Genomic DNA, 12,608 nt, shown 5'->3' on the forward strand with positions numbered 1-12,608 from the left:
TTTATCTTCAAATCGGGCGGGGAGGTATTTAACCGAACCATTACATATTTCGTAAACTAACTCAAAAATTTTCGCTTAATTTTAGAGTGCTAATATTTGGTAATTTTCTTATTTTTGAGATTTAGACCGTCTAATTTCACAAATAAAAGATATAAGTTACTGCGAATTCCAATATAATCGAATATTTTTGCATGATTTTTGAAGAAAAAGTAGTTTTTGTAAGAAAATTTTAGAATTTTTGCCTGTTCGGTAAATTCCGATATTATATGTTGCGCTCACATGGCGTAACATTTTCGAATAAGAGACATGGTTCTGTTACCCAGGCTCCTTTCAGTCAAATAGTCAAGCGATAGCACAGAAGCAGCAATATGCCTGTATGTAATTTATTTGGTATTTTGGTTGTTATTGTTTTATTCTGGATTATTTTTGGAATATTTTGGAGTTTGATGTTGGTATCATGTGTTGAGTTTGTTATTTCTTTCTTTTTAGCTGTTCAAAGACTTGCTAAACCCATCCCTTGAGGAAGAACGAAGAAAACACAAGTTTTCAAGGCTAGTGCCCTCTCCCAACTCATATTTTATGGATGTTAAGTGTCCAGGTAATAAAACTTTACAACATTAAATCACATTTAAAAGTAATGGAGTTAAGACCTACTGAACTTGTTACATAAAATATCTTTGATTTGCTGAGTTAGCACTTTTCTCTGCTGACTTACAAATTCAGTATTCAAACTAGCCACTTAAATCACTCACTCATTATTTGATTCTGGTACAATTGAATAATGAAATAGAGGAAGGCTAGTAATTTTTACATCATCATTAGCCTCATTTGGGTGTGCGACGAATGTACGATAAGTATAAGACAATCCAACCTAATTAACCATTTGTGGATAAAGGACCTTGATGCTTTCCTTAGTGCTGTGGAAAGAATGGCAGAATTCAATCTAACATTCTATGTCTGGTGGTAAAATTTGCAATTTATTAATTATGTTGGCGCGTGCGCCTCTTTTCCCATCTTGCACCCTTATTGAAAAATTGAATGTTGGTACAAAAGAAATTTTGCTTGGCGCGAGGCTTGCTGCACGGAAAAATATCTTCGGCGCGAGATTTCGTGGAATCCATACTGGACAGTATGTATTGTTTGGTTGTGTATAATATTCTCAACTTCAGTTGAGCTACAATCTGACAATGTCTGTGTGTGTGTGTGTGTGTGTCTGTCTGTCTGTCACAAAAACTTTAGGGCAGCCTGTAGACTTCAAAAATGCTTGGATTTGGCTGAAATTTTGCACACTTGTTCCTTGGGTGAATATCTGGGGGTGTTTTTTTCTTTTTTTGAAAATTTTGATTTTTGGGGCCTGGGGACGAGTTTTTCGCCAAAACGAGGCTAAAACTTTAGGGCAGCCTGGAGACTTCAAAAATGCTTGGATATGGCTGAAATTTTGCACACTTGTTCCTTGGGTGAATATCTGGGGGTGTTTTTTTCTTTTTTTGAAAATTTTGATTTTTGGGGCCTAGGGACGAGTTTTTCGCCAAAACGAGGCTAAAACTTTAGGGCAGCCTGGAGACTTCAAAAATGCTTGGATTTGGCTGAAATTTTTGCACACTTGTTCCTTGGGTGAATATCTGGGGGTGTTTTTTTCTTTTTTTGAAAATTTTGATTTTTGGGGCCTGGGGACGAGTTTTTCACCAAAACGAGGCTAAAACTTTAGGGCAGCCTGGAGACTTCAAAAATGCTTGGATTTGGCTGAAATTCTGCACACTTGTTCCTTGGGTGAATATCTGGGGGTGTTTTTTTCTTTTTTTGAAAATTTTGATTTTTGGGGCCTAGGGACGAGTTTTTCGCCAAAACGAGGCTAAAACTTTAGGGCAGCCTGGAGACTTCAAAAATGCTTGGATTTGGCTAAAATTTTGCACACTTGTTCCTTGGGTGAATATCTGGGGGCATTTTTTTCTTTTTATGAAAATTTTGATTTTTGGGGCCTGGGGATGAGTTTTTCGCCAAAATGAGGCTAAAACTTTAGGGCAGCCTGGAGACTTCAAAAATGCTTGGATTTGGCTGAAATTTTGCACACTTGTTCCTTGGGTGAATATCTGGGGGCGTCTTTTTCTTTTTTTGAAAATTTTGATTTTTGGGGCCTAAAATTGTTCGATTTGGCTGAAATTTTGCACACTTGTTCCTTGGGTGAATATCTGGGGGTGCTTTTTGCTTTTTTCAAAAATTTTGATTTTTGGGGCCTGGGAACGAGTTTTTTGCCAAAACGAGGCTAAAGCTTTGGAGCAGTCTACAGGCCTCCAAAATGATCGGATTTGGTTGAAATTTGGCACACTTGTTCATTGGGTGAATATCTGGGGGTCTACAATTGAGCCTTTGAATGATTTGAAGCCACTGAAGTTGAGCCCAGTGCGTTGCGCACGTTCGACTATTTCTTTATCAGATGCTTTGTTGTTTTGTTAATCTTTGTGTAAACTTGCATATGTTTTGCATATTTTCCAACCAAATCCAACGACACTATTTCATCCCTATATTTTTGCATATAATTGAATATGGCGAATGGAGAAACAAAAAGGTTCATAGAATTAGGCACTGCACTGGGCACCAAGTAAAGACTTCCCAATACAGCTTATATTTTCAAGTAAGGGGTCGCTCGCATATCGATGTTTCCTGCAACTAACGTCATTGTGACGCGAGGGGGTGGGGGTCAGAGCCTTTGACGCTAAGAAATTTCAACAGAATATTGATTTTCAAACCTGTAACATTTTGTATTCCGTCCTTCGCTACACCTGCCATCTTATAATTCAAATGCATAAAATATAACAGAGATGATATCCAATACTCTTCCGTTACGTTTGTAGGAAAATGTTATTATCTCCCTAACCATAAAAACAGAGATACCGCAATAAAAAATAGATGGGCCGTATTTTGATATACAAGGGCCGCGCTGATGGACCGTCTACATAAATATGACAAAATAAGGACCCGTTTGTCTGGGGACAAACAAATGTGAAAGTCATAAGTCAAAACCACTGTTTTAAAACCAAGCGAAACGAAGCACAAAAATTAATGTGGCTGGAATATCAATATCTGTAATAATATAGAAGAAAAATTACTTTCATCGATTTTTGCTATAATTAATGTAAATGACGCTAAGAAAGAGGGGTGGGGGGTTCTTCAGATAGTGTCACAATGACGTTAGTTGCAGGAAAAATCAATATGCGAGTGACCCCTAACTGTTATTTGGCAAAGTTTTAAGTCAATTTTGTAGGGTATTTTAGTTTGAAAACCAGACCCCCGCGCTCGATAGGATCGGTCATCAGAACGGCTCGATGACTGATCGATAGATTACTTAGCGATCCGGATAGGAGATCGATAGAGGATCGATACTCAAGATTTTTTAAGCTTATGATTAGTTATCGATCTATCATCGATCTTTTATCGATATTATCGACCCTATCGACTCTTTCTAAAAATTGTGCTTTAATATTAATTGATCTTTCTTTCTATCGATTACCTATCGATTTACGATCGATAAAAAATCAATTAACGATCAATGATGAATCGATATACTCGATTGAAATACTAGCTCGATAATGGATCAACAAAGGATCGATACTCAAGATTTTTTAATGGCTGAATCTTCCATCGATCTCCTATCTGGATCGTTAAGTTAAGTAATCCATCCATCACATATCGAGCCGTTCCGATGATCGATCTTATCGAGCGCGGGGGTCTGGTAAAAAGTACAACTGTTCCCCCTTCCCATCCAGAGCCCTATAGCAAACTCTAATTTCACACATATTTTTCAAAATTTGTACATTCACACATATTTTCATGCTCACGCAAACCTGTGTCACACAAAATTGGTAAACTTTTTGGGAAAATCAGATAAGTTGGATGTGATAAGACAGTCACAAGCAGATTTGTTTGCGATCAGGCGTCTGTATAACTGTATTAAAAACTTGTTGAATGGAGGTTACACACCTTGCCTGACTCTCTGGTTACCAAAGCACAAGACTTAATATATTCATCCATTTTCAGGATTATTTAAAATGCTGTAAAATGTATGAAATTGTGATGAGAAGATTAAAATTGCCTTACAGGATAACTCAAACTTGATTTATTTTTTTTACAGGATGTTATAAAATCACCACCGTTTTCAGTCACGCACAAACTGTAGTCTTATGTGTCAGCTGCTCAACTGTTTTATGTCAACCAACTGGTGGAAGAGCCAGATTAACAGAAGGTATTAAATAACTTTATTAAAAAAAAAAGGGTTATTCAAAACAAAGGGGTAACCCATTTTTTTAACCTTGCTTTCCCAATGTAGACTTTATACGTATAGAAAGAAAAAATTTTAACTAGAGATTTGTCAAAGTCAGATTGACAGTCATGGAAGGTCTGAATCACTTTACCAATCAAAAAAGAGTGAGCAAGAATAGAAAAAAATTTTCTAAACATTTTTCATTTCTTTTGGGATATCAGCACAACTTTGAGGTTAAGAAGCTGTATAATAGTAATAAAAAACAAATATATTTTAAAAATATCTTTAATACTGCTTCTTTTGGTGATTTTGGTCAAGCTGTCACTTTTTATGGGTTGCAGGAAACCCAAACAATCATAAGATGACTGCATTGAATCTGCAAGAAATATTTCTATTGAACTAATCTTAAGGACTGTCTTTACACTTGATGCAGCTTGATGTATGGTGTTTGTTTTTTCGATTTAACTTTTTTTCCTGAAATTTTTTCATGATAAAGGTATATATTTCTGAAAGCCAATAAAATTATCTATCAAATGTAATCAATTAGGATTATTATGCACAAAGTGAGTAGAAATTACAATGCTTTGAAAAATATAACGTTTGTTAACTTCAAAGAGTTCAACTTGCCCAACCACTTACTTTTTGGACCTACCCTAAGGTAGTCCTTTAAATTAACCCTTGTCCGTCCGTCCGTTCGTCTGTTGCCAGCTTTTCTCGGGATCGGCTCATCATTAGTTTTTTCTAATTTTTTGCACAATGATGCAAAATGGCAATACCCAAAATGTGACGGAGCCCGATTTTCGAAAAAAAATTATTTCCGGCCGAAAATGCCGGAAATATGCCGGAAAACCCGTTTTTTTGGCATTTTCTCAAGATTTCATCATTAGTTTTTTCTGTTTATTTGGCATTTTCTTGAGATTTTATCATTAGTTTTTTCTGATTTTTTGCTCAAAGATGCCTAATAACAATGCCCAAAACATGGCCGAGTCCGATTTTTGAGAAAAAGATTTTTCCGGCTGAAAATGTCGGAAATATGCCGGAAATCGCCGTTTTTGCAGATTTGAATTGGGCTTTTTCCATACATTTCTTTGTTTTTTCACTTAAAAAGATTATTGATAACAATGCCACCATCAAGCAAGATTCAATTGTCAATAAAACTTTTGCAATTTTGCAACCAGAACTTTCAGGGGGGGGGTCAGTACTAAAATGTAAGACATACATGAGTACTAAAAGGATTTTCGCTAATTTTTGACATACCCCCACCTATTTTTCGAAAATGTTATTTTAGTACACATGTACTAAAATTATTTTGAGCAATTTAACATAGATACCACCCATTTTTTGCCCTTTTACGGCTTTAAATTTACCAAAATTGGGTCATTGTTACAAACCTAGTCGAATTTAGTGCATCAATCTGCAAAATAATATAATTTTATTACTAAATTGTGCTGAACTGTACATAAAAATATTTTTAAAAAATATTTAAAAAATTAGAAAAATTCTGAAAGATTTCTGAAGATTTTTTCGAAAATTCCTGAAGAAAAAAAATCAAATTTTTTCCAAAATTGTTAAAAAAATGCTCCATTTTGGCTGATTTTAGAACAAAATACTGAGATTTTTCAAAAATTTCTTTCAGGTACCACCCTTTTTGGTATTTTAGTACACATGGTACTAAAATCATTTTTGGGCTTTTTTGCAGTACCACCACGTCACTAAATGTCATGATGTCTGAGATTTTAGTACCGACCCCCCCTGGAACTTTCTATTTCTTTTTTCCCTAAACACCTCCCCCCATCAACAATCAATGATGACATTTAATGCATTTTCGCTAAGCGCTATATTTTCTTAATGATTGCTTTTCTCCTTATTGCTATCTAAGTTTCATCATCAGGTAGGTCCATTCAGCATGTTGCTTGTTCAATATGATTTTTAGCCTTCTGACTAAGAAAAAGTTGTTCTGTTTTGTTTACAGAAGAGATTAAACATGAAAAGAAACAGATGTAAGTTCGACTTAATAAGAAATTTTGATAAGGTTCAGTAAACACAAAGAGTAAGGCTTTTACATAAATGGAAATATCTCGAAAACCACAAACAAATTCATATTTCTGACTTCAGAATATGATGCAGAACCAAAATTTACATGTTCTGAACTTTATTGAGTAGAATTGATTTTGAGTGTAAAGACGGTCCTTAAGTTTGTTCCTAAGGTTATGATGGGAAGCACCAGGGGGGGGGGTCATGCAGTTATTATATAAACACTATGACAATTACTACCGTGGTGGTACATAAACCAAAATTTGGGAAAAACAGTTACTCCACCAGTGGACTAACTGCAACATGGGTGGTGCCTAAGCCCAAAATTGTCGATTTTGGTAGGATATGGTGTACTAAGTGAGCACATTTTTCAATTTTTCACTTAAAATTTTAGGTTTTTTAAAAATTCCGGAAGCAAAAAAATTCAAATAATTTTTTTCAAAAGTAAAAAAAAAATCACAAAATTTTTTCTTCAATCTGTCAATCAAGGCATGAAAGATATTTTAACAAACTTGGAAAATGATTGAGATATTTAACTCTTGAACGGTCGTTAATAAGACGTACCCAGTAAAATGGTATCAAAAATGAGGAATTTAGTGAAAAAATTGCCAAATTTGGCATTTTTGGGGGTGGTATACACCAATTTTGAGGGTAAAATCAGTTAGTACACTATGGAATAACTGCAAGGGTGGTGGTGTCTGTAGAAAATGTCCAAAATTGCAGTTACTCCACATAGTGTCAAGGAGTAACTGCAAGACCCCCCCCCTGGAAGCACTTTAGTAATCCAAAAGTTGTAACACTTTTCTTAGTTAAAATTTCATTTCTTTTTAACTTAGTTAATTTTTTCTTATCTTAAGGAAAAAAATTTATAGGTAATCGCCAAAGTAAATTCTTTCAATTTAGTCTCTATTTCTCCTAAAAGCCCTTTTTTCCTACTTTTCAGTTAACATTTTGAACAAAAAAGGGTCGTTTGCCAAAATTAATTCTTGACAAATTTAGAAATTAAATTAAATTGTCAAAATAAATTCTGCCAAGTTGCACCGAAAATGGCAAAATAATGGGGTTATTTGCCAAAGTTTCTTCTCTTAAGGTATTTAAAGTACAAAATGTATAATAGTGCAGTCTAGATGTACCAAAAGTCATTAACATTGTGCACAAAGGTGTAAAAGCATGAAACTTTACACAATTGCAGGGGTCAAAAATGCATTAAATCACAGACCCAAAAATTGGCACCTGTTTAGGTCCGAGATTTAAATCCATTTTTGACCCTTAAACTACAATTTAGCAATTTCTCATGCTTTCACGCCTTTTTAGTGAGGTCTGGTAGCACTTAATAACTTAATACTTCAGAAGATATGGAAAAATATTATTTGTTAGGTTTATCTAATCACATGATAATTGAGCCTCATTCCATTCTCTTTATAAAACATAAAACTTATTAACACAATTATTAAGGTTGTTAAACTAACTGTAGGAAATTTATTGTTTTTGCCGACCTAAGCAAGCTACTTAGGACGGCTTTACCGACCTAAAATGACCTCTAGGTCGGCAAAATTTTGCCGGCCTACGCCCGGTTTTGGCCGGCACTTACATGCCGATATGATTTTGTCTGAATTCACAGGGCTGAAGACAACAGTTAATTTATAGGACCTCCAGGTAGGTCCAAAAATCAGTCGGTTGTACACTGTGTTCCTGAAGGGACAACGCTGCGTTGATTTGCGTTGATTTGCCTTGTAAATCTCAAAATTTAAGTTTTAGTATTCTGTAGGATTTGAGCATCAAAATAAGAAAAAGCAATAAATTTTGATACAAATTCATGTTTAAAACATGAAATTTGGTCAATTTGTTTCAAAATTATGAGGTTTTTAAGTTTTGCCTGGAACTTTAAACCTTCATAACTTTTGATAGGGAGATTTTCAAGTCATGTTTTATACCTCAATTTCCATCAGCATTTCACGCTCTTTCTGGAACCATCAGAATTTGAATATTTTCAAAAACGTCATCTGGCAGGTGGCAATGTGACAATTTTGGTGTTACTGTTTAAAATTAAGTTTTAAACCCTCCAAGGATCATCTGTGCCAAATTTCATGCTTTTATCACCATCTGAAATTTTTTTTGTGCTAACAGACCTCACATATAAATGAATTTGTGTTGCAATTTTGATTACTTTTAATCCTGAAGAGCTTTCCTAGGAAAGAAACAAATTTAAGGTAGCTTCAATAAGAATATTTTTTGACTGTCCACGTGAGCAACTTGCAACAGTCTTAGTTTCGTATGATTACCTGGCGTTAAAACTATAAATTTGACTAGGCTTAATAAGATTTTCATTATTTTTCAATCAGGGTTAATTTTTATAATTTCATTATTAATTTTTCACCGGACTGGCGGCTACTTGCCCTGCCATATTTCTCACCAAATTTGTTTTCTTTTTTTTTACTAGGGTGTTCATTCAGGAAGAAGCCACAATAAATTCGATCAATGAAATGAGGGGATGTCAAGCGTAAACCGTTTGCCAACTTATCACCTGAAGGATTATATACACCTACTGATGGATATCACTCGAAATATATCATTTAAAATAATATTTTGTACATTGTAAAATTCAATCCTTAATGAGTTGGGAAAAGATTTGTGCTTGAGATTACTTTTCAAAATATTTCGTTTCAATTCTTTTAAAAGTTCTGAAAATGCATGTAGTTAACCATCGTCAGATCACAAGCAAAATCATTGAATCAGATGCATCTGGAAACTTTCTTCACTATTTTGACTGCACAGAATCACACGTATGCGAATAGCCAAATCGCACACTCTTAAAGAGAAGAAATTTTGGTGAAAATAAATTTGTTTTGGTGCAATTTGGCGAGGATTAATTTTGGCAAACGACCTATTTTTGTTCAATTTTAGCTGGAAAAAGAGCAAAAAAATGTTTTTCGCGAGCATTAACTTTCGCGAATCGTTGGATAAAAATGAGAATTTTCGCATAAAAATTATTAAAAATATTTTTGGGATAACTTCCCTCTTGCTGCGAAAAAACATAAAAAATTTATTTTCGAGTTACGTAACTCTAAAAAAAAATTAAAAAAAAATATTTCGAGTGACAAAAATTTTCTACCCAGGACATTTTTATTCCAACCCTCGCCTATTAGATACCAGAGAGAACTTTTACAGGGGGTATAGCCATTTGCGTACGCTTGCATATAGGGGGGAGGGGGTACTCGATTTTCGACATTTTATTGCGTACCACGTACTATGTGGACGGAGGCCCCGGAAAACTCGAGTTACGACGAATGTGACGTCATAAGTCTCAAATTATGACGTCATAAGGGAACTTCTTAACTCGAAAAAGTTTTTTACTGTTGTTTTGTCACTCGAAATATTTTTTTTAAATTTAGCTTTAGAGTTACGTAACTCGAAAATAAAATTTAAGTTTCATTTACGAGTTACGTAACTTGAAATTGTAGTACATTATTTGAACTTTCGAGTTATCTTCAGGTGAAACCAAGTCGGCCAAAAATTCTACAATTCATATTATTAATAAATATACAACCTTTCTTCGAGAAGAATCAATAGATCCGATTAGAATAGAAACTTATCTTAAAGCGGAAATGATAGAAACATCGTCAAAAGATCTAATTTATAAAACAATAATTATGATAAAATAAAAGAACAAACGTCATAAACATGATTTTGAACAATCAGAAGAATATTTTAAGCAATGATTTTAACGATTACAATTCATTATATTATTTTTTTAAAAAATGTGTGAAAAACCTAAAGAAACTACAAGTTCTAGAGGCACATAATCTTCGAGTTATATGATCGAGTTATATGGCTTCGAGTTATGAAATCTTCGAGTTAAGGCCCGTAACTCGAAATAAAAATGAAGCATTTTTATTTCGAGTTAATTTTTTAACTCGGTTTTTTTGTTGACCATTTTCCTCTCGAGTTATATAACTCGGATTTTTTATTCCAAATAATTTCATCGAGTTATATTCCTCGTTTTAACTCGAAAGAAAAATAATGATTTTTTCCATCGAGTTAAAATGTTGTTTTTAACTCGAAATTAAAATGGCAAATTTTTTCATCGAGTTATATAACGTATTTTAACTCGAAAGAAAAAAGGCAAATTTTTCCATCGAGTTAATAATAACAGACTCTTTTGTCGTCGATTTCCACAGATTGTGGATGGGCTATAGCTTTTCTTATAATAGTAGAGTCAAATAAATATATAGAATAATCACACCAAGCAGAGGCACATAATCTTCGAGTTATATGATCGAGTTATATGGCTTCGAGTTACGAAATCTTCGAGTTAAGGCCCGTAACTCGAAATAAAAATGAAGCATTTTTATTTCGAGTTAATTTTTTAACTCGGTTTTTTTATTGACCATTTTCCTCTCGAGTTATATAACTCTGATTTTTTTTTCCAAATAATTTCATCGAGTTATATTCCTCATTTTAACTCGAGAGAAAAATAATGATTTTTTCCATCGAGTTAAAATGTTGTTTTTAACTCGAAATTAAAATGGCAAATTTTTTCATCGAGTTATATAACGTATTTTAACTCGAAAGAAAAAAGGCAAATTTTTCCATCGAGTTAATGATGACAGGCTCTTTTCCCGTCGATTTCCACAGATTGTGGATGAGCTATAGCTTTCCTATAGTAGTAGAGTCAAATAAATATATAGAATAATCACACCAAGTGTGTCTATTTTTTATTTTTTATACCGTCAGTCCAAAATCCGACTACACCCCCTGGGCTCTTAGAGAGACTGCCTTTCGAAGATTCTGCCCATTTTCTGACTTTTTCTCTCTAAGAGAAGAGAGACTATTTCCTCCCTCGAAATTTCAGCCAGAATTTTCATAAATTTTGGTCTAAGATTCAAGAATTTATGACCCTTTGAGGGAGTCGGTTTTTTTTATTTCGGTAATTTTGGAACCCTTACAGAGACTCAATTGTTTGTTAATGGTTTTTGTACTCCTTTGAGGAACTTTCGAGGGCGTCTGAAAAAAACCCTTATTATGGCTCGCACATACCCGGCACCCATTTTGCCTAAGTGGGGGTACTTAGGCTTTAACGGTTCTAGAACCACCAGAATGCAGGAAGCATAGTCGATTGATAAAATTTTGGGCATTTTTTGATCGACCCTAAAATGGCTGAAAAAATGGCCAAAAATCCGCAACATTGCTTGATTACTCAGCAAAAATCCATTTGCTTTAAACGGTTGAAATTGTTATTTGAAAAGTCAATTTTTCCATCCGACATGTACCTAACTGACAGACACAACTAACCCTATTCGATACCCTATTTACGTAACTCGAAACCAATATTGTAACATTTTGAGTTCGAGTTATATAACTCGAGATCATTTATACAGCATTTTAATTTCGAGTTACATAACTCGAAATCATTTTGACGAAATTTTCATTTCGAGTTATTTAACTTGAAATCAAAATGCTGTATAAATGATTTCGAGTTATTTTCCTTGATTTAACTCGAGAGGAAAATGGTCAATAAAAAAACCGAGTTAAAAAAATAACTCGAAAAAAAAATGCCTCATTTTTATTTCGAGTTACGGGCCTTAACTCGAAGATTTCATAACTCGAAGCCATATAACTCGACCATATAACTCGAAGATTATGTGCCTCCACCAAGCATGTCTATTTTTTATTTGTCAATCACCTCATGGACAAAAACTAGACTACACTGTAAGGTTATTCGACGAAAAATGCACTGTAGGGGTGTATTTTTCGGGAAAACCACTGCAATTTTTAGCCCGCACATACCGTCAGTCCAAAATCCGACTACACCCCCTGGGCTCTTAGAGAGACTGCCTTTCGAAGATTCTGCCCATTTTTGGACTTTTTCTCACCCTAAGAGAAGAGAGACTATTTCCTCCCTCAAAATTTCAGCCAGAATTTTCATAAATTTTGGTCTAAGATTCAAGAATTTATGACCCTTTGAGGGAGTCGGTTTTTTTATTTCGGTAAATTTGGAACCCTTACAGAGACTCGATTGTTTGTTAATGGTTTTTGTACTCCTTTGATCCATTTTGCCTAAGTGGGGGTACTTAGGCTTTAACGGTTCTAGAACCACCAGAATGCAGAAATCATAGTCGATTGATAAGGCTTTGGGCATTTTTTGATGACGCCACTTTTTAATACAAATTCCTGTAATAGTAGCAGGAATTTTGTTCGATTTTTTGAAATCGCTCGATTGTTTTGTTAGAATCACTTGTTATACATTTTTGGAAACTTCAACCTTAGAGAAATCGAAATTACGATGTTTCCAATTTTTTTTCGGACACTTTGGTGT

The 12,608-nt window shown here is 34.3% G+C and overlaps 1 protein-coding gene across 1 annotated transcript; it reads left to right on the plus strand.

Moving 5' to 3' along the window:
* Positions 1–283: 283 nt before the first annotated feature.
* Positions 284–8,946, plus strand: LOC136801233 (small ribosomal subunit protein eS27-like). The gene is made up of 4 exons (XM_067057866.1): positions 284–374; positions 490–598; positions 4,130–4,240; positions 8,733–8,946. The coding sequence occupies exons 1-4, from the start codon at positions 369–371 to the stop codon at positions 8,759–8,761; spliced, it is 255 nt and encodes an 84-aa protein (XP_066913967.1). The 5' UTR covers positions 284–368; the 3' UTR covers positions 8,762–8,946.
* The last annotated feature ends 3,662 nt before the right edge of the window (positions 8,947–12,608 follow it).

Source organism: Clytia hemisphaerica, unplaced genomic scaffold (genome assembly GCF_902728285.1).
Source record: "Clytia hemisphaerica strain Z4C2 unplaced genomic scaffold, Clytia hemisphaerica genome assembly, whole genome shotgun sequence".
Lineage (NCBI taxonomy): Eukaryota > Metazoa > Cnidaria > Hydrozoa > Leptothecata > Clytiidae > Clytia > Clytia hemisphaerica.